Source organism: Sinocyclocheilus rhinocerous, unplaced genomic scaffold, assembly GCF_001515625.1.
Source record: "Sinocyclocheilus rhinocerous isolate Xijiao unplaced genomic scaffold, SAMN03320098_v1.1 scaffold675, whole genome shotgun sequence".
In the NCBI taxonomy this organism is placed as follows: domain Eukaryota; kingdom Metazoa; phylum Chordata; class Actinopteri; order Cypriniformes; family Cyprinidae; genus Sinocyclocheilus; species Sinocyclocheilus rhinocerous.
Window position 1 is genome coordinate 462,285 of NW_015629520.1, and position 23,248 is coordinate 485,532.

A 23,248-nucleotide genomic window follows, 5' to 3' on the forward strand; every position below is an offset into this window, starting at 1 on the left:
CGGATAGATAGATAGATAGATAGGTAGATAGATGGATGGATGGATGGATGGATGGACGGACGGACGGACGGACGGACGGATGGATGGATAGATACAGATAGACAAATGATAGATAGATAGATAGATAGATGGACGGATAGATAGATAGATAGATGGACGGATAGATGGATGGATGGATGGATGGATGGACGGATAGATAGATAGATAGATAGATAGATAGATAGATAGACGGACGGATAGATAGATAGATAGATAGATAGACAAATGATAGATAGATAGATAGATGGATGGATGGATAGACGACAGATAGATAGATGGATGGATGAATGGATATATAGATAGATAGATAGACAGACGGACGGACGGAAGGACGGGTAGATAGATGAACAGACAGATAGATAGATAGATAGATAGATAGATGGATGGATTGACGGACAGATAGATAGATAGATGGATGAATGGATAGATAGATAGACAGACAGACGGACGGAAGGACGGATAGATAGATGGACAGACAGACAGATGGATAGATAGATAGATAGATAGTGAATACATCCCACTCCCCCTCACCGCCGCCTTCCTTCAGAATCTGTGCGCATGCCCGGTAGTATACAGCGTCATCCGGGTCCTTCGCAAGAATCGCTCTGAGAGGAGGCGGGAAATGGCGTCCCGAGCAGCTGTAGCAGATCCATCTGTCGTTCTGTGACTCGCGCTCAGCGGAGAGGAGAAGTGACGGACGGGCCGCTTCAGCCGCTGTGGCCAGATCCACAACCATCTCCGGATCGTGCCGTTGCGACCCTTGGCATGTAAGTGTTTGAACGGAGCATATTTTGATCGCATACATGCGAAAATGAATTTTTAACCCTACGCCACGGTCGCAGTGCTTTGAAATCTCGCGTCTTCACGACTCGCCCCCTCCGTCTGTGAGAACACGCTCTTCATGCAGATGAAGACGGCTCTGCGCTAATGTTTGTACCGCATTTAAACAAATACTGATTTATAAATAAAACACCATAGGATAAATAAATAAAAACGTTTCTTTGTCGTTTTCCAAAGCGTGTTTACTGAATAAAAAGGCTGGTTCGCTAGAGCGCGGTTAACAAGTCATCTGTTAGCGTTAGCCGCTGACATTAAAACCCCTCGGACTCAAATATTCCCCTCAAAATAAGATGTGCTATTAAGATGAAAAACCTGGCGTGGGTAGATCGAAGTCGGTTGGCCAATTTCACGTGCGACTGCTGTTGGCGATTTTATTGTTTTGATGTCAAAACCACTGTCCAGTTGCCTTGCTAACTTGCGAGCGACCATTTTTAGCTCAGTAATGTTTAGCTCGAAGGCGCGAACTGACAACAAATACTGAGGTAGCTCGTGTTGTTAGTGGTGTATTGTGTTGGCTGGAGAGTATAAGGAGATTTACAGCACGGGAATGTGCTAGAAATTATCGACAGGCTAATGGCAAGCTACATTTGTTTAGATTCAACAAGCAAAGCGGGCTATGAAGGAGACATGATTCACCCCCGCCCACCTCAAACACATCTGAGGACTTTCACTAGTTTATGTCTGCTGCACATACCGGTGCTTTTATGAAAACACAAAACCTTTAAGAGAACTATTCTCATATTTCTGTATTTAATTCTCATCGTTATGACTGTCGAACATAGTAGAACCGATTACATATAATCACATGCACACGCTGCAATGTCACTAAATATCAAAGATAGTTCATTGTAAAGATTTAAAATATTAAAGTTGTATTTTTTTTCTGTATGTATTAGAACAGCATGTACATCTTTACATTTATGAAAGAGTAATTTAATGACACATTTGCATATTCATCTTTATTAATGGTCACATGACATGAAAGTAAATGGATAAAATATTACATTTTTGTTACGGTTGTTTTGTTTTAACTAGCTAGACTTTAAAGTGGACTCACCGCTTTTTGGTTAGTTTAACTTTAGTTACAAAAATATTAGCCTACTGTAAATTACATTTGTAATGTAAAATAAAAAGATCATCGTTTTTACACTACTAGTTACAGTGCTAATATTTATGTCTTAAATTCTTGACATTAAAATGTTCATAAAGTAAACCTAGCACACATGTCTGCGAATGCATGTTAAATTTGCAGCACATGCAGAGTTGTAGTTTGCTACATTTACTGTGCTGCTTTCTGAATACACTGGATCACGAGCTGCTTATACGAACAAGTGCCTGCGCTTTACTTTGAAACATGCAGTGCATTAGACTACACAGTTTCTTAATTAAATTGCAGCCTTTGATAATCACATTAATTGAATTTTTCCTTTATTATAATTATTATCTTTTCATCAACTCATGAACCCCTGTTTGGGGAACCTTGATTTAGAGTCAGTTTCGGTCCTAGTGAGCCGCAGTCCTGCAGAGTTCAGCTCCAACCCTGAAAAAAAACCTCACCTGCCTATAGCCTTAGTAATCCTGAAGACATTGATTAGCTTGTTCAGGTGTGTTTGATTAGGGTTGGAGCTCACTGGTTTCTCTACTGATCCTATAGCCTTAGTAATCCTGAAGACATTGATTAGCTTGTTCAGGTGTGTTTGATTAGGGTTGGAGCTTAACTCTGCAGGACTGTGGCTCTCTAGGACCGAACTTGCCTACACCTGATCTAGACAAACACACGGCTTTATTGTCCTTTAGGATTCTTATGTTTTTAGAATATTAAGACATGTCATATTTTAGCAAATTAAAAATGTATAATTCTTAAAGCAAAGTCGTAATTGCTTGCCAGTATTTTTTATAGGGGTTTTTGCCATTTTTATTGATAGGATAGTGAAGAGGGGGCAGAGAACAATTGAGCTGGATTTGAGTCTGGTTGCCTACATAAATGTCACCATTGAACTTGTTGGAGCAAAATTTATCGCTGAATATCTATTCCAAGTAGATAATCTCACAAATCCCGTACGCAAGAGCATCTGTGTCAAGGTTTGCAACCAGGTTTAACCCATCATAGTCAATAGTTTACGGTGATATAATTCCCCATTGAGAGGGTGATGATTTCCCCATCTTTTTTGGCACTCTCAAAGAAAGCCTTTAGGGTGCTGTGGAGACCTTTCTTGTCAATGGCACCAGGGGACAGATCTGATTGTTTTCCTTGAGTTGCCATGACTGATCTCCGCAGTGGAATTTCCCAACAGCCGTGTTGGCAGCTGAAGTGTTACTAATGTAGCGGTGATGAAACTTATGCAAATACGCATGGTGCAGCTCTGTGCATTTTTTTAAATAGTAGATTAACTGTTTTTGTCTTTTCCAGTCTTGCATGTGATTTTTGGGACAATGAGGCTGAGAGTGCGTAAGGCATCTCAGCAGCGGAGCACCACCCCATCCGCCCGGACCGCCAAGACCAAGAGGAAGCACTCCGAGGTGGAACACACTTTGTCCTCCGAAGACGCCAAGATGCAGAAGCGAGACACAGGCATTTTCTCCACCATCAAACGGTTCATCAGAGGCAATGCTGTCAAGGTTAGGATTTGAACTTGTGTTTGAGATGACTTTGTGGAGTCAAAAGTGGTTTGGTTTCAGCTGTGTTTCTTAATGTTAGGTGGAGCAGTGCACTCCTGCTAAGAGAAGCCGTGTAGACTGCGATTCGGACAGTAATCTGATCACATCCACTCCGACCGCTGGGAGCCTGCCCAGCAGAGCAAACCCCAGAACCCGCAGGAAAGGCCCTGTCAATGGAGGTAAGAGTGCTGACCCTCACAGATAATCAGGATGCTGCTCCTTTAAAGGGATAGTTCATTCAAAAATGAAAATTTGTCATCAATTACTCACCCTCAATTTGTTCCAGACCTGTATGAATTTTTTTTCAGTTGCTGAACACAAAAGAAAGTATTTTGAAGAATATGGGTAATCAGACAGCTGCCAGTAGCCATTGACTTCCATAGTATGGAAAGAAAAATACTATTGGAAGGCAATGGCTACGGTCAACTGTTTGGTTACCAACATTCTTCAAAATATCTTCTTTTATGCTCAACAGAAGAAAGAAACTCATACAGGCTTTAAACAACTTGAGGGTGAGTAATTGATGATAAAATTTTGGGATAAACTTTCTGTATGTGAATTAAACATTGTTGTGAGTAGTTATGCCGACTGCCAGCGTTCTCTTGGTGTTGAATGTTTCTCATTTTCTTCTGCTCAGATACCATGACAGGTCAGAGTAAACCAGTGAAGCCCAATGGGAAGCTGGAGGTGCAGACGGAAATTCCGAGCAGTCCGTCCCGCACCACCCTCCTGGGAACCATCTTCTCTCCTGTTTTTAGCTTCTTCTCACCCGCCAACAAAAACTGTAAGGGACTGTGATCTCACTTGTCAGCTGATAAATGTATGCACCTAAATCACACTGAGATATTGTCATAATAAAATTTAGTTAGTTCCGCCTATTCAGACCTTTTGATGTACAACATTTTTTTTTAAAGTCACATTTAAAGTCATCATGAACTCAATATTGACCATATTTATTTTCTTTACACACATTCCTGGGGCCGGATTCACAAAACATTAAAAATAAAATAAATTCTTCTTAACTGCTATTTTCATCATCTTTTTTAAACATAAGATTAAAGGTAAGAATTTCAATCATTACAAAGTTTTAAAAAAGATGTTATGAAAGAATCTTAAGAATGTTCTGAAGACATGAAATTGAAATTCAGAAGTCACTGAATTTAGATAATTTTTTATTTATTTATCAGTAAGTCTTTGCCAAGAATTGCCAAATAATCAGCACTGATTTAATGCTGGCTAATTTAATAAGTTACAGCACTTGAAGATAAATTTGGAAAAGCATGTTTGTCATTGGGAAACACGATGCTCTGAAAAAGCCTTTCTTGATTTTTTTTTTTTTTCCCCCTCACTATTCTAATCTGAATTAGAAATTTGTCACGTATGGAAGTAACGTTGGTTGTAAATATTGTTTCATGTTGCCTTTAAAAGAGGTCCAGCACTCACATGACCATAAAATCAGATGAAGACCATCAGAAGTCACATCAAAATGTCTAAAGAAGCAAATAGGACTAGTATTTTTGTCATAATATAGCAGAATTAAAATTTCAAACAGCAGCATTTCTGAGCTAGAGCAACTGCTGTCGGAGACCCTCAGGTTCAGGTGCAGCCATCTTATCGGTGGCACCTGCTGCAATATGAATCTAGTGAACCAAAACAATGCATTTACCAGCAAAATTGCAGCGTTTTTTGTTCATTCTGAGCTCTTTCTGATTTCATCACGCTGTTAAACCGACTCTCTCTCTCTTGTCCTCCAGCTACGGCGGGCTCAGATTCCCCGGGGCAGGCGGTGGAGGCTGAGGAGATTGTGAAGCAGCTTGACATAGAGCAGCTCGAGGAAACCCCGACCAGCACTACCACAGATGTCCGAGACCTGACCTTTGACCCTGCACTAAACCCTAGACCGCTGCCTCTCATAGACACATCGGTAGAGGAAGGAGAGATCATCACAGAGGCTGATATGCCACCGCTAACTGGTGAGTGTCTGGGATGTTGTTGTTGTTTTTTTAGCTGTACCACTATGTAAAGTTGACAATCCTCATATTTTCTCTCTCGGTTAGCCGTAGGATCCAACAGCAGTTATCCGGATGTCCCGCCGTCACCTCCAGCGGAAGGGACTTACGAAGAGGACTGGGAAGTTTTTGACCCGTGAGCCAAATTTCAACAGGTTTGATCTAAATAACCTCAGTATAGCCACATGCTTGTGTGCTAACTTGCCTCTGTCTTCCAGTTATTTCTTCATCAAACACGTGCCACCCTTGTCTGAAGAGCAGCTCACCCGTAAGCCTGCACTCCCTCTGAAAACCAGGAGCACGCCCGAGTTCTCTCTCGTCCTGGATCTAGTAAGTTGCCATCCATCATTAGTCTTAGCTTCTTAATGCAAAAATTAAGGTGCCGTTGTTTTATTTTAGGATGAGACTTTGGTCCACTGCAGCCTCAATGAATTGGAGGATGCAGCCTTGACCTTCCCTGTGCTTTTCCAAGATGTCATTTACCAGGTAAAAAAACCCTCTCAATGATTCAAGTTTTGTACCTTTTTTTTTTTTTGCACTGGTTTGTATGTAGCTCTAACAGTGGTTTGCTCTCTTATTCCTAAAGGTGTATGTCCGGTTACGGCCATTCTTTAGAGAATTCCTGGAACGCATGTCTCAAATTTATGAGGTGAGTGAGGTTTTGTTTAGTTTTTTTGTTTAAACATTATTTTTGTTTTGTTTTTAATACCATAATGCAGCTGGCATGTTTATTCATTCATTCATTCAAAAAACATGCAAATGTGTGTTCCATTACTTTGTTAATGCAATAAAGGCACAAATCCAATAAAATGTGTTAATTATTATCTAACAAAAAACTGCACATGAAAAGTACCAATCAATACATCAAGCACTACAATCTGTTGAACTGGTTGGATTCATTTTTGAAAGTGTTAATTATTTATATATTATTATGGATTTTTTAAATTTTGTTTAATTTTAAGTAATTTTGTTATGTGCTTTTCTTCTTTATTGACCTTCATCAGTTTTTGTGTTTTTTCTATTTCTTTTTATTAATACTCTTTAGGTTTCATTTATTATTATTTCAGTTTTAATTGATTTATTTCCAGGTAACAGTTTTAGTGCTTTAACTTGAACCTATTTCAGTTTGTTGCCAATGCAACATTTATGAATTGTTTAATGTTTTCAACATTTCTTTTTCTTTTTCTTTTAGCTTTATTTCAATTAACAAAAGTGCTTGTAGATTTAGTCAATGATAATAACCCTGTCTGTAAAAAAATAAAAATATTTGTGGAGTCCCACATTTTGCATGCAACCCCTTCCACTTTACACAAATTACAACCATTTATATCTGTTACCGAACTTGTTGATCAAACAAGCTTTTTTCCCCTTTTTTTTTAAAATTAACATGTTAAATATGTTTCAAACAACTTCAAACCAATGTTTGGTGCCAATTATCTGGCTATTTCTAAGTGAAGTTTTGTTTTGTTCTTCTGTCTTGTTTTGTTTTTGGTTTAAGGCAAATCAGATTTTTGTTGCAAAAATGATTTAAAAATAACAATTAATTTGCGTAAGAGTCCTCAGTTGTTGGTCCTTCATGTGCGTGTTCAGTCCTGCTTTTTTTTTCTTTTTTCTAACTAATGAATATCCTGCCAATGATGTGATCTACTGCTTTCATTTATGACTGGCATTAATGATGTAACCTTGAATTATCTGCAGATTATCCTCTTTACTGCTTCCAAGAAGGTGTATGCTGACAAGCTGCTGAACATCCTGGATCCTAAAAAACAGCTGGTTAGGTCAGTTCTCAAGCAGGTGCCCTCTCAATATAAAAAGTGACTTTTAATGGCATTAAAACTGCATGTTTCCTTTTCCACTAATAGTGTGTAGGTGTGATGGGAACAGATGTGTGTCTGGATTCTCAGGTTGTAAGATGTTTTAGGTGAGTATTAAGCTCAAAATGTCTTTCCTCTGGTATTTCAGGCACAGATTGTTTCGCGAACACTGCGTATGCGTCCAAGGCAACTACATCAAAGACCTTAACATCCTCGGGAGAGATCTCTCCAAGACGGTGATCATAGACAACTCACCTCAGGCTTTTGCCTACCAGGTTTGTGAAGCCGCCTTGAGTTTCACCTCCATTGAAGTGGTGAGTTATTAGTATGTAAAGCTTAGGATGTGTTCCTCTCATTGCAGCTTTCCAATGGGATCCCCATTGAGAGTTGGTTTGTGGACAAGAATGACAATGAGCTCCTAAAGCTGGTGCCGTTTTTGGAGAAGCTGGTAGAACTGGTACGTGCGTCTTGTCTCTTGAGTGTGCTGCTTTTGAAGGATAATATGCTTTATTTTCAAGATACTGTTTTTAGAAATACTTTCTCCTATACTAGTTTAATCTTTGGAGACACAAATATGCCATTTGCAAAAATCCAGTTTTTTTTAATTAGGATTTCTTTGCAATTTAATTCTTAGAAATGATCATTAAAATTATAATAAAAAATATAAATTATTTTAACTCAAACACACCCTTTTTAAAATACTCTATTTATAATACCTGTGCTTTTGATTACATTTTTTTTTTGTTAAAAGTATGTTTTTGCTATGCCAATTTATGAGTATTTCCCAGACTTAGTATCATACAGTTATAAATGTCTTTTTGTGAAGACTATACCCTCGTTATGAGATTGATTTTAATTTTTCTTTTTAAATAACAATTAAATGTACTTTTATTTATATGAAATTATTTTATTTCTTTGCCGTTTAATTTTTAGTAACAATGGTATAACAATAATTTATTATTATTATTACTCAAAACACACACTTTCATAATTTTAAGATAAAAACATTTTAAAAAAGCCTTTTTAACAGTAAACATTTATTTACAAAAGTATTATCCATATTTAATGTCATACATTATATTGTCATAATGTAAAGACTATACCTTCATTATGTAATTTGTTTAAAATAAATGTGTACTTTTATTTATGAATTTATTAAATAAATTATTTGCAATTTAATTCTTAGAAATAATTATAATCTCAAACCACACATTGACAATTAAATTTTTTTTTTAAATAACCTTTTTTTTTATTAACAGTAAACTTTTGTTTCTGTACCAATTTACAAAAGTATTATCCATATTTAAAGGTCCACTGAAGTGCTTTGAAACACAGCATTATTCTGTGTTGACGTAATTTCAACTGAAACAGGAAGACAGGGCGGGACACATCATGCAGCCCCGCCCCCTTTTTTAAATAACCAGTCGTGTTTCGTTTATATCACAGCTTGGGCCAGAGCCGTTGATCTCGGTAAAGCCGCATTTCACAGCGAATGACAGCCACATTGTTATAGATTACCCCTTTAGATTCAATATGAAACTGTTACTAAAGCAAAGCAGTGATTATAATGATGCTGAGGATGTGAAGTTTAAAAGGTTTATCTCTTCTACTCGTCAGTGCTGTTTAACTGTTTCTCCTTCTAACCTCTTCCATATTGAGATAAACTATAGCATTCTGTGTAAAATTCAAATGGGTCCGATACTGCGGCGGTTCGCGTGACAGCACGACACCAGACTTCTTTCACCCCAATGGAAAGCATATTTACACTGTCTGAATGAACTACGTGTCATTCATCGTAAAGAAAATACTAACTCTGTTAACAAGTGACCAATTTTAGCTGCAGTTTCAGCGTCTATTTAAAGAATAGGGGTGGGACGCTTCGGATTCTAGAGAGCATTTGATTGGACAGAAAGTTTGATGAGAAGCTGAAGTCCAGGGTGATGTCATCAAAACAGTAGCTTTTGAATGCTTATATCTTGTAAATGCAAATTTTGTCATTGTTTTGGAGCGCACAGATAACCTTAAGGCTAACATAGTCATACTAAAAGCCAAAAAACTTCAATTTTGATTTCATGGGGACTTAAATATTTTACATTATAGTGTCTTAGTTTAAGGACTATGTAATGGTGAATTTTAATTCATGTTTTTTTTAATTTTTTTTTTACATCAGGTAAAACATTTGGCTGTTGGCTAAAAATAAACTGTTTATTTCTGCATCATGTGGATTCAGGAATTATGCACTGCACTAGGCATGGGCCGTTATGAGATTCTGACGGTATGATAACCTTAGATAAAAATATCACGGTATTGCGATTACAGCTCTAAAATATGTTATTTTTAAATGTCTGGGTAAAAAACAACAACTTTTTTCCCCACTGAACAAAATACTTTTTTTTTTTTTTAAGAAACAGAACATTTTGGAACAGTAAACATGACAGGCTAAATAATTAAAATAAATAATTGAATTCTTCTTAATTGAATTAAGTGCAGTCACTTAAGTGAGCCTAAACCTGCAGCTCAACAATAATCAGAACATAAATAAATTATTTTCTGTAAAAAAAAAAAAAAAATCCTTCTAAATGGAAAAAAATGCAGTCACTTAAGTGAGCCTAAACCTGCAGCTCAATAATCAAAAGCATAAATCAAAACAATTTCTGTAAAATAAATAAATAAAAAATGCAGTCATTAAACCTGCAGCTCAACAAGCTCGGTGAAGTAACGTGAGGGAGGAGACTAGCTGACGTTAGCTAGTAAATTAGCCATGTTATCTGCCTCGGTAGCAAGCCAAATAGTGTTTATTTCAACACTGAAGCAAACGGAGGATGGGTCTTGATCGGGGGTGAAAGAGGGAGAAATGAAGATGACGCAGATAGTCTCACTGACTGCTCGCACCAACCGGAGGAGGAGGGGTCGTGTGACTCGTTACTCTCTTCGCTGCACACAACCGAGGGAGTCCTGCACTTTCCATCTTTGATGAGACGTTAAAAAAACTGTGCATACCGCAGGAACGGTATAACGGAAAATTTGAGTGGTTTTGAGATCGTGACTTTTTCAAACCACGGTATACCTTGAAACCGGTTATCGTCCCATGCCTACACTGCACCTTTAAATTCAAAATAATTTTACACTCATGTCTAAGGTGTCATTTACAACTATCTGTTTTTGTTGACGTGGCATGTTTGTGGTTTTGTTCCAGAACCAGGACGTTCGGCCACACATTGTGCAGCGATTTCGCCTGCATGACCTTCTACCCCCAGACTGAATGTCGCAGCGAAAGATCATTTCTTGCCAGCCTGACTGTTTTTAAGCAGTAGGGATTTTACACCATGGGGAAAGGAGAATTTGCCACAAACTCTTTGCCATAAGGATTTTAACTACAGACTTGCCTACATGGGCGTCATTTTATGTTGGGTGGGAGGGAGGGGGTTTTCGGGGCTCTGGACAAATGTTTTAAAACAAATGACTTGATGTATGCATACATTTTCTATACACACACATTTATGAAACCGAAGGCGAGGCCGAGAAGATCATTTTTGATTGGTCGTCCATCTCGGCTCTGCGGTGGAGTTTATGCCTGATTTGGACTTTAAGGTAAAGCGCTGTGCAGAAGTGGATTTGCGTCACTCCTTTTGGTGCTCAAAGGGACCCTCTGCCCTTCCAGGCCACTGGCTTTTACTTCAACGAGAATGACCTGTTGAATATAAATATATAAAACATGAATATATACATTCAGCTATGTGTGTATATGTATATATAACATTTGTACATATATATTTTTTCCTGTCCAGTTTGTAAAACACGACTTGCCTTTTGGTTTTAATTCATTATGCATTCCTTTTTAGTTCAAGGTCTTTTTTCATAGACAAGCTGGCTTTTTATTAATTTTTTTTACTGTAGATTTTATGTATATTTAATGGCCTATCCGTTACGCTCTAGCTTTTTCTCGTAATCCGGTAAAATGTAATCCAATATCTGGTCACATCCCATATGGAAAACATAACAAAAATGCTCATTTGTAAATTTCAATCTTGATTCTGTCTGTAGTTGTGGCTTTCAGTTACTGACCGCTTACTACCATTTATCCATGTCAGTCCTAATTTGGAGATTTTAACTTCCTGTTCTTAGTTTGTTTTTATATACAAGTATAGATTAAATGTAAAATACTGTATGTGCTTTAAATTGCTTTTCTGTGGAAAAAAATAATAATGCTTTGTCTCTTTCTGAAATGTCTGGTAATTGTAGCACCAGCACATGAACTAGCTTAAATCACTGCATATCTGCTATATTCCGTGCTTTTCCCCCTCATTCCGCCTCTCCTGCGCTCCTGCTTTGGAAACTGTTTTAGGAATTATCATGTACAGCTCTACCTACCTCTGAAGGGTAGACCTTCCGTTTCATTCAGTGTTACCCCAATGTTTTTTTTATTTCCATGGACATTAATACATGATTTCAATGTACCAGAATTGTTCGAATTGGTTTTTCTTTGTCATTTGGGAGGAAAGCATCACATGTGGCCTTGATTTGTTAGTTTTATCCTGTTCAGATGAATGTTTTCAGTTCTAACTATAAGCTCATCATTACAGTACGTATGACTGATGATTTTTATTGTTTAAGAGGAAATGAGACTTGAACTGAGAAATTAGGATTTGGGGGATCTTTAATGGCAAGGGCCTCAAGTTTTTGAGAGAATTGGTCAATTTTAACTTCTGGCAGCTCTTGTCAATTTAGGTAAATATTTTCTCAAAATGGCAGCTTCTGTTCTGGGAATAAGAACATGTTGTCAATGGATCAATTAACTAGATTTTAATATAAAAAATGCAGTTGATGAAATTAGTATTTTGATTGGATGTTTGTGTGATTGCAAATGTCTGTTTGTGAATAACGGGGCCTTTGTTAAAGATGGCTGTAAATGCAATGAATGTATTTCAGTGTAGCTTGAGCAGCAAGAAAACAATCTTAAGATCTTTTCAGATTATGTATAGTTTCAAATGTATGTGTTTTTCCTGAAATAGTCTCTCTCTATATATATATATATATACATACATACATACAGTGAAATTGAATTTCTTATTGGGTCCTGGACTTTGGTTTCATGTAGCTTTGACTATTAAAAACAACAGTGGTTTATCACTGAAAACAGCATGCTGAAGAGTTCATAACTGAAACATTAAGGGTTGGTTTTTGCACATTAGAAAGTTGCAATTTTACTCTTAGCTGTTTAAACGTTTTTGTCATTTTAAAATTTATTTCAAAGAAATGTCAAGTTCTTAGTGATATATTTAAAATTGTAGATATAATGGTTAGATTTAAAAGCGAATAAAGGTAGTTTTAATACTTGCTTTAAATGGGAAATTAAAATCAAAATCTACAAACAGAAAAAAAATCCTTCACTGCAATATCAAAAGTATTTTTTTTAATAATTAAAAGTAACAAAATCTAAAGTGTGTGTGTATATATATATATATTACTGTTCATATATATATATATATATATATATATACAATAATATAAGTATATGATTAGATTATGTACAATTATTTTATAATATTTGTATTAAGTATACCATACCAAATATATTTTATATTAAAATACATACTGACTTAGGCCTAAAAAAAATCACATTTCATCATTACAATCATAAATATTTTTGTGCCCAGAGTGCGAAAATTACTTTTCAGTATTTACATTATCTCTAAAAAATAAATTATTTTATGAGAGACTTTATGGTTAATTTGCAATCTATTTTTCAACTGTTATATTATGATGATTAATGATTATATTATTATGATACATTATTGACTTTATATGTTACATCATGCACTTGATATGGCATCGGCCATTCAGCACAATAAGTAATTTTACAGTTTTATGTTTGTTTTTTTTAATTCTGTGTTGTTAGTCAGTGGTCGATCATAACATGTTCTCACTATTATGAAAAAGATAACAAATCGTCGGAAATTATGTATTATTTATTTAAGGTACCTGTTTTGGCGGGAACTGTCACTGCGGTTACCATGGTGACGGTCTGCGCAGGTGAAGTCCGCGCCATCAGCCCGGTCCTCCAGTCCAGCGGGTGGCGTCACAGTCTCTCCCACGCTATGTGTGATCCGTGAGTGTTCAGTGTAAAAGAGGAGGAGGCCTGTTTAATTTCTCGCCCTTTGGTTGCGAAGTTCGCGTCCGCTCAAAGTAGCTCGTTTGACATCGGGCTCATGTCGAAGGACGGCCGGTACGATGGGCGCCGTCGCGGCGTGGGTCAGCAGCACCGGCTCGGGCTGAGGTCGGGTCAGAGCGGGGACGGCAGAGACAGATCGGCCAGTAACAGCTCTGGATCATCTCATGGAGGAGGGAAAGGCAGGAATACGCCCATCAACATCGCCCTAAAGGTAACAAACAACAGCTCTCTCAAAACATAGCGAGCTGCTTACATAGACAGCATTTTTGGGCATCATAGGCGCTCTCTGAACGCCCAGAAATGCTGTCAGAGCATTAACTTACCCTAACAGAGTTACTATGGGAGCAGTGCTTTTCCTTCAAAACAGCACAGTTGCTACAGTTATTGTTGCTACAATACAAAACTGTGGTAAAGTTTTGATGCCGGCTGTCATTCTGAACGCTTCTTACACTGTATGCTTATTTGTTACCACTATAACAATGTATCTGTCAACAAAAATGTTGTCCGGGTAGGCAGCACTGTGCTTGAGTCTATATGAGCTTGTGCAGGTGTGATCCACTCACATGGATTGTGATATAGTGTGCATATTCTCACACACCTGAGGCAAGAGAGTGTATTTGCAAGGTGTATTTGTTAGTGCTATATTGTGTGTCTTATTGTGACCTGAAAGGTTTCTTTTGTTTTCCGTAACATCAGATATTCAGGGTATTGTGGGCAGTCATAATTTGTCAGCCCATAATGGATCTTCAAGACACAGATGATGAACAATACAACATGCAACCATAACATTACACAACAGTGACACACAACAGAACATAACAGAAAAGTACCTCGCATGAACGTGACAAAATAACAGTAATACAATGCAACATGTTTACATGGCATTACATAACAGCAACAACACAATATAATATTATTAGTGGTCGACCAATATATCGCCAAGGCCGATATTTGTATTTTTATTTTTTTTTTCAAATATCGGCATCGGCCGATAAGTTTTTCTGTTTGGCCGATGTGACTTTTTTATTTTGAAGGCGTTGAGAATGGCAGCGCCTGCGATCACAGTTTAACAGTTCTGTCTGATACGGATGGAAGTCTGTCTACTACTAATATAGAACTGTTTTATATATATATATATATATATACAGTATATAGGTATATATTATTAGGCAAACATTATAATACTTTCTCGTTTACCGTCACCATTCAGCAAATACGCATTTATATCGTTTAAACAAATCTTTGAATGTCTAATAAACATTTAATTTCACAAACCTTGCAGAGTTAGTCGAATCCAGCTGTGGGATCTTGTGAAGTGTGCATTTGGTGTGTTACCTTGGCTTTATTTGGAAAAAATATGATTCCCAATGCGCACAAACTGCCCAGATTACTGAGTGCCCTGTTGTTTACAGTGTTTAATTCCTTTTTATTTATATATATTTTAAATATTTCTTTATTTGTGAAAAATACTTTAATAGTATTACAGAATCAAGAAGTTGTCATCTAAAGTATAAGTATGTTTATTTGACACATTTATTTTTTAATTCATTTTAAAATGATTTCAAATTTCTTAAATATTAATTCTATCTATCCGTCTATCTATCTATCTATCTATCTATCTATCAGCCCTGGTCTCTAAGATATCGGCATCGGCTGTCAAAAAACCTATATCGGTTGACCACTAAATATTATATTAACGGTACATAATATTAGCATGACAAAAACATGACTACTTAAGTAAAATAATTCAACATATCATTTACATGACAACATAATAGAAAACGGTAATATAATTCAGCATAACATTTACATGACAATAACATTACTAAATAACAGTAATATAATTCAACATAATGCTACAGAACATGACATAACAGTAACAACAAAACAGTATTGTAACTCAACATAACATGACATAACGACACGTAACAGTGCAAAATAACATTACCATAACAGTACATAACATTAACATGACATCTTAACATTTAAATAACAACAGTGACACCACACACCATAACATAACAACATAACGTTAACATGTCAACATATTACATAACAGTAATACAATGCAACATAACATTAACATAGCATTAGCATAACAGTACATAACGAGAAAATGCAGTAAAAATATATGTAACTGGTAGTGTAAATGACTAGATCTTGCATCCAATTGTTTTTTATTATTTATTTATTTTTTCAATTGCATGGCTGCTTTTCAAATAAATAAACCCTTAGGCATGAAATTATTGGGTCTAAATTATTTTAATATGTGAAAACAAAGAGAGCACAGAGACTCCAGAAACGCCCTTCAGGTCCTAAACCTGATCTACGTGTCAGTGTTTATTTTGCAATTATGACCGTCTGATTGTATTTTATCCTGCTTAGTATAAAGTTGCTTGACAAATAAATACATGATGAACATGGAAGACTGAGACAGAACTTGAACTCAGGCATCAGTTTGTTAAATTAATTGATCTATAATGTTGTTTTTACAAAATGTGAATGTAGAGGGAAAGAGTTATGGTAAATATTGTCTGTGGAACCAGTTTTGTCTGTTTCCACTTGTTTAGACAGCATCAGCATCAAAGTGGTAGTAGTCATTAATTTGACATTTTCATTCTTTTCACGCATGTAGAATTCCCAATTCAGATACTGGAATTTTAAAATGGAGTTTTCCAGGCCTGAAAAAGTTTTTGAAAAGCAATTAAAGGTCTTAAAGTATTGTTGAGCATCTGTTTCAGGTTTTTTTTTTTTTTTTTTTGCAAATTAATGCACGCGTCTAATGTAAACAACTATTCAACAATGTTCCATTTGTTTAATATTTGAGAGCAAATTACCTGAGCAAGTTATTTATCAAGCAACCAACTGTTTTATTCCAAGTACACGTACTCATTTTTTCATTGCTCTTGTTGTCTTCAAACCGTAGATATTTTTGCACGCTGTCATCCTCGCGGCTGTGTCTGCTCCACATCTTGTTGCCGCGTCTCTATTGACATCTATATCCCCAGTGTGAGTTACGCACCGCCGAGCTCCAATCGGGCGTTGAGTCTGCGTCGTGTCCAATGCAGACGCGCTGACACACACAGCCCTGCCGCCTCCAGCACAAGCTGGACGAGTGGGCGGCCTGCCGTGTGCACATGACTGCACAGAGAGAGGAGCTCTGCACGATACTCGGCCAAGCTGTGGAGGGTGACTACGCCACAACTAAGACAGCAAAACAGTAGCGGCAGAGTCGCTCTGCAGCCGAGATGTTGCAGAAAGACGGTCCCTATGGCCAGGAGAAGTCCGTCCTGCTGATTGGCAGAGGCATCTTGCCGGAGTCACATTCAACCACGGGGCTATTTTTGGTCCAGCTGTCAAATAACGATGACAGGCCATTTGTGCAGCGGAGATGCTGGTTAAGGGGGAAAACAGGTTGCCATAAACAAATTTGGTAGCATGTCAGGGCCGGATATGGATGAGGAACCTGCTTACAGACTCTACTTCTTCTCTGTACGTACCTTCTGTTCTCTTCCCATCATTCTTTCTGCTTCTGCGTTTAGATGCGCTTGAAACTCTATCCTTGCTGTGGCTTGCAGCTCTGTTATTCATCCTGAAAGCAGTTCTTTGTAGCTGGACGTCCTTGTTTTGCAGTTCTGAGGGACTCGGTTCGATCTAACTCCAGTGACCTCGGGTGTTAAGGGGCCTGCTGGTGATTAGGTGATTAGCTCGATTCGTCTCACGCATACATGGAGCACTGACCTGAGATCAGATACACCCTTCTCAATTTTACCTTGGTTGTTTTGCACCGACGGATGCCAAATCGGAAACGGCTTCCCCCCTTCTGCCGAGATGCACAACAAATGTAGACTCAGGCCTTCCATTGCCAGTCAGCTACCAGAAACCTGGGAAACCCAGAGTAAATATTTACCATCCAAACACCCTGCTGACAGGCAACAAGTTGATTTACTTGCGTGTCTTTTTTTTTATTTGCAAAAATGTAGTTTGTTTCGCAATCTCCAAGCCTCATTCATGCTTATTTTCTGACCTCTAGAGAGTAAAACTGTGTAATGAAGGCTGTTGTCATTGGCTAAGTAGGTCAGTTGTGTATTTTAACCCTGAGGACATGAGATAGTGGTAGGGGAGGACAGTACAATGTTTATGCATGTGTAAAAACCAGTGAACCTTATTAAATATTCTTCTCTGTGAGGGAATGTGACAGACGGAACAGCTTTGCGTTTGTGTAACAGTGGCATACGGCCAACAAACAATCGAATAATTAGCTATATGCCAAATTATATATTTTTTGTTAGATTATTATATAAAAAAATGTATCAAAGGACTGTAACTCACTATCTAGAGTGGCTAAATTTAATGTTTTGACAAATGTATTGACAAATTTGAAAAACTGAAGGCATTGATTTTGAAGTCCAACATGAAATTAAAATGGATAAAGTCAAGTCAGCTAATTTGAAAGAATATTCCATGTCCAAGTTAAGCTTAATTGAAAGTATTGTGCCATATTTGTTGGAAGAAAAAAAAATTGATTTGTCCTTCGTTTTATTTATTTATTTTTTAAGTTGGAATAAATTGAAAATTCACCTAAATAATTTTTTAGAGGCATGTATATAGATCTGGGGTGCGTTTCCCGAAACCTTCTTAACGCTACGTTGTTCTTAAGTTATTTGAAAGAATATTCCATGTCCAAGTTAAGCTTAATTGAAAGTATTATGCCATATTTGTTAGAAGAAAAAAAATTTGATTTGTCCTTCGTTTTATTTTTTTTAAGTTGGAATAAATTGAAAATTCACCTAAATAATTTTTTAGAGGCATGTATATAGATCTGGGGTGCGTTTCCCGAAACCTTCTTAACGCTACGTTGTTCTTAAGTTATACCTTAAGCTGTATCTTATCGTTAATACGTATTTCCCGAAACATTCGTACACCGTGTCTACACTGTATGTGACAGTTGTCGCGCCGCAACAGCTTGTGTCTGTCTACACTGGACGTGATAAAGTGACCATTGCAAATCATTTGAATTTTGTGTCAGTACGTCATAAATAGAACGAGGCATCAGTTTACTGTCAGGGTTTTGTTGTGTCGTTTCGTGCCGCACCGCATCCAGTGTAGACAGCATCACTGATTATAATGGGTTCTATAATTTTGTCGCGCCCGCCGCGTGCGGTGTAGACACAGTGTTAGTTAAGTATACCTTCTGTAAGTCATACGTTCGTAAGGTTAGTCTGGACCAGTCTTAGCTGTTGTACACTGTAAAAAAGTTTCACCTGTTTCAACTTAACTTAAGTTCAGTTGCTGCCTTAAAATTGTAAGTTAAATCAACTTAAAGAATTGCTCTCTTTAAGTTAATTTGACTTTACAGTATGTACAGTATGTTTCAACTTATTAAATTAAGTTCAAAAAAGTTTCAACATTAATTTTCTAGTTATGATAATGTAAACTTTATTGTAGAGACACGGATAAATAATATACTACAACATTTGTTTGAAGCAACATTAAAAAAAATTTTTTTTTCTTGCAGTGTTTATAAACTGATTTTTAATTTTAAAAACCGTACACAACCTGCCTTTGCATGCTAATGTGTGAATGCCAGTATATGTATACAACAAGGGCACAAAAGTAGCAAAAAACTGCCAAGAAACTGTTATACAAAGCTGAAAATATACTTGTAGCTCATGGGAAACAACCACTGAGGCAAGCTTGAAAAAAATAAATAAACGTCAATTACAGTCCTTTGTTTCTTGAAAATTTTAAAAGAAGTCCTGCAGTGCATCTTCGTAGTCTATTAGGAGGCCAGCTTGCATGCCCTTCTTGAGTGTATGAAGTGTCTCACCATGAGCCTTTAAAATCTAAAAATAACAGTACAAATTACAAACAGTTGGTTATTCTATATACACTATACGTACACAACCTGCCTGTGCATGCTAATGTGTGAATGCCAGTATATGTATACAACAAGGGCACAAAAGTAGCAAAAAACTGCCAAGAAACTGTTATACAAAGCTGAAAATATACTTGTAGCTCATGGGAAACAACCACTGAGGCAAGCTTGAAAAAAATAAATAAACGTCAATTACAGTCCTTTGTTTCTTGAAAATTTTAAAAGAAGTCCTGCAGTGCATCTTCGTAGTCTATTAGGAGGCCAGCTTGCATGCCCTTCTTGAGTGTATGAAGTGTCTCTGAAATATCTGAAAATAACAGTACAAATTACAAACAGTTGGTTATTCTATATACACTATACACTGATAAACTTCAGTATACACAAATACTTAACAAAAGTGATGGTATAATGCAAGGGTGTCCAATTCTGCTCCTGCAGAGTTTAGCTCCATCCTCAATTAAACGCATCTGAATCAGTTACCTAAGGTCTTACTAGGCATACCAGAAACTTCCAGGCAGGTGAGTTGAGGCAAGTTGTAGCTAAACTCTGCAGGAGAGTGGCCCTCGCCACGTTAATAAATAGTAGCAAACATGGAGGCAGCAGGGTAGATTGTTGGTGACCAGTTAAATCGGAGATGTGGCGGCGGTTTAGCTTTCCAACAATTACAAATGAAAGCGCACCAAGAGCTTGTAACACTGCAAAGAGAAAGGAAAAATTGAAATCGCATCATATGACCCCTTTTAAAGGGTTAGTTCACCCAAAAATGAAAATTCTGTCATCAATTACTCACCCTCATATCATTTCAAACCCGTAAGACCTTCATTCCTCTTTGGAACACAATTGAAGATATTTTTGCTGAAATTTGAGAGCTTTCTGTCCCTCCATTAGCAGCAACGCAACTTCCACATTCAAGGTCCAGAAAGATAGGAAAGAGATTGGTAATCCATGTGACTCCTGTGGTTTAACCTCAATTTTATGAAGTGACGCAAATGCTTTGTTTGCACTAAAAAAAACATAATTTGCCACTTTATTTACAATATAATATTATCCAAAGTTTGTTCACGCTACAATGTAAACTCTCGCGTGAACACAACACACATGCGTCGTGGTGCTCTTGTGAGCATGTGTTGCCGATCAGTATTTTCAGAAATAAAGTGAAGTGATAAAGTATGTTTTTGCTCAAACACAACACTTGCGTCGCTCCATAAAACTGAAGTTAAACCATTGGAGTCACATGGAGTACTTTAATGATGTCTTTCCTACCGTGCTGGACCTGAATGTGGAAGTTGCATTGCTGCCTACGGAGGTACAGAAAACCCTCGGATTTCTGCAAAAATATTTTCATTTGTGTTCGGAAGATGAACACAAAAGGTATATCTTAATGAAGGTATATCTTAATGTAATTAATAACAGAATTTTCATTTTTGGGTGAACTAACCCTATAATAGGCCAAACCACACTGACCAGTGGTTGAGGATTCATGTATAAATGGTGTGCAATAAACATACCACTGTTTGTCTTCCTACTGGTGCTGCTGACATGACGTCGTTGAGTAACCAGTGATCTTGGCATCACTTGTGCTTATATTATCACCCCTGGCAAGTCATATAAGGAGACAAGAAAGAAGGTGTGAATTAATGGTACTTATTTTAATGAAGAATGTCCTTAAATCCTGGACTGAATAAGCGCACTCTTGCTGAATAAGCTCACTCTTACATAAGAGCACTGCTTCTATCTGTGGGTGTTATTATGAAAAGGACAAGGATATCTTCTGTGGCCACTTTATAGCTCACACTTTTTTTTTTTTACTCGATTCAAATATTTTTTTGATTCACAAGTTCATGGATAGACTCAGGTTTTCCATATTCATGGATAATCTGGAAAAAGCAAGATATGTTGTGAAATTTTGCGAGTCCGTACAAAAGTTTGTGCTTGTTTCCTTGTATATAAAAGTATAAAAAGTTGCTCTAAAAATGTGTGAATGGTGTAAATAAGCCTTTAAAGGAGTAGTTCACCCAAAAAAGAAAATTTGCTGAACATGTATTCACCCTCAGGCCATCCAAGATGTAGATGAGTTTGTTTCTTCATCAGAACAGATTTGGAGAAATGTTGCATTATACATCACTTGCTCACCAGTGGATCCTCTGCAGTGAATGGGTGCCGTCAGAATAAGAGTCCAAACAGCTGATAAAAACATCACAATAATCCACAAGTAATCCACATGACTCCAGTCCAACAGTTAATGTTTTATGGAGCAAAAAGCTGTGTGTTTGTAACCGTTACTAGTCCTCTATCCATAATATTCCTTTCAAGAAGGGATGGACTTTTTCACTGGAGGAAACAACATTATGGATTATGAACTGTCCAGGATGGTTTACAGCATTGATGCTCGATTTGTTTCTTAAACACACGCAGCTTTTTGCTTCACAAGACATTAACTGATGGACTGGAGTGGTGTGGATTATTGTGATGTTTTTATCAGCTGTTTGGACTCTCATTCTGACGGCACCCATTCACTGCAGAGGGTCCATGGGTTAGCAAGTGAGGTAATGATAGATTTCTCCAAATCTGTTCCCATGAAGAAACAAATCCTCTACATCTTGGATGACCTGAGGTTGAGAAATTTTTCATTTTTGAGTGAACTATTCCTTTTATTTGTGGCACTTTCTTCTAAAATGTTTTCCCCCTAGTTACACTTGTTTTTTCTTTTTGCTACAGGCCTCTTTCCAGCGGTCCAACAGCCATGACAAGGTGAGGAAGATCGTGGCAGAGGAAGGCCGGGCTGCTCGAAACCTCATCGCATGGAGTGTCCCAGTGGAGAGCAAGGAGGAAGAGGGTTAGATCCATTCAAACACACTCATGCACACATATAATAATAAATGCTGACACTGCATTGCGTTTTATGGTAAATAGGGTGTAGATCTTGGAGTAGCCACAACAAGTTAGGGAAAAAACATAAAATAAATGTTGGGATGCCTGTGATATCCAAGATTTTTTTATTAGAATAATATTAGCAGATTTTTTATCAACACTTCTATTCAAAAGTTTGGGGTCAGTAAGTATTTTGTTTTGTTTGTTTTTTAATGTAATTTTGAAAGAAGTCTCTTATGCTCACGAAGGCTGCATTTATTTACAAAAATACAGTAACAACAGTAATTTTGTGAAAACCTTTTACATTTTAAAATGATTGTTTTTCTCTTTGAATATATAATTTTTAAATGTAATTTATTCCTGTTATCAAAGCTGAATTTTCAGCATTATTACTCCAGTCTTCAGTGTCACATGATCCTTCAGAAATCAGTATAACATACTGATTTGCTGCTCAAGAAACATTTCTTATTATTATCAGTGTTGAAAACAGTTGTGCTGTTTAATATTTTTGTGGAAACCATAATACATTTGTTCAGGATTTTATGATGAATAAAAAAAAAGTCCAAAGCATTTATTTGAAATCAACATAGTGTCTTTACGGTCATTTTTGATCAATGCATCTTTGAATAAACGTGCTTAAAAATAAATAAAATAAATGTGATGCATTGCTCTTTCTTGCAGTCACAGACGGTCTCACATCCCACAGGGCTCATCGCCCATCAGGCTACCACTTAAAATGCATCCAGCTTTGTATAGAGCGTTCATTTGCAAAGCAAATGTGGGCGATGAACAAGTGCTCCAAATCTGTCATCCCCTCTCTTTTACCTGGAGTTACAGTACACTCTTTGGCGTAGAGTGTGTGTGTGTGTGTGTGTGTGTGTGCGTAAGCTGACCCAGATCCTCTGTTTCACTGTCAGCGCTGACAGGTCACCACAGGAGTCTTTTGTTAGTTGGGGACTGCAGTATG

At 37.1% G+C, this 23,248-nt stretch overlaps 2 protein-coding genes across 2 annotated transcripts in view; both read left to right on the plus strand.

The window, feature by feature from the left end:
- The first annotated feature begins 520 nt into the window (after window positions 1–520).
- On the plus strand, window positions 521–11,817 carry LOC107739078 (CTD small phosphatase-like protein 2-A). The gene is made up of 13 exons (XM_016551060.1): window positions 521–806; window positions 3,290–3,498; window positions 3,578–3,716; window positions 4,175–4,321; window positions 5,292–5,510; window positions 5,595–5,682; window positions 5,765–5,876; window positions 5,946–6,032; window positions 6,133–6,195; window positions 7,245–7,324; window positions 7,509–7,635; window positions 7,722–7,817; window positions 10,557–11,817. The coding sequence occupies exons 2-13, from the start codon at window positions 3,313–3,315 to the stop codon at window positions 10,620–10,622; spliced, it is 1,410 nt and encodes a 469-aa protein (XP_016406546.1). The 5' UTR covers window positions 521–806; window positions 3,290–3,312; the 3' UTR covers window positions 10,623–11,817.
- A 1,593-nt stretch (window positions 11,818–13,410) lies between these two features.
- Window positions 13,411–23,248, plus strand: part of LOC107739079 (S phase cyclin A-associated protein in the endoplasmic reticulum-like) — a 119,348-nt gene continuing 109,510 nt past the window's right edge. Inside the window, exons 1-2 of the mRNA XM_016551061.1 lie at window positions 13,411–13,743; window positions 22,129–22,246. Coding sequence (XP_016406547.1) covers window positions 13,570–13,743; window positions 22,129–22,246 — 292 coding nt within the window. The 5' untranslated portion in view covers window positions 13,411–13,569. The remainder of the gene's footprint in view (window positions 13,744–22,128; window positions 22,247–23,248) is intronic.

Bases quoted from the DNA above. Each gene is read 5' to 3' on its own strand.
- LOC107739078 (XM_016551060.1), top strand. From the start codon at position 3,313: ATGAGGCTGAGAGTGCGTAAGGCATCTCAGCAGCGGAGCACCACCCCA. The intron at 3,499-3,577 runs GTTAGGATTTGA...TCTTAATGTTAG, and splicing joins TCAGAGGCAATGCTGTCAAG to GTGGAGCAGTGCACTCCTGC. The intron at 6,033-6,132 runs GTAAAAAAACCC...TTATTCCTAAAG, and splicing joins TCCAAGATGTCATTTACCAG to GTGTATGTCCGGTTACGGCC.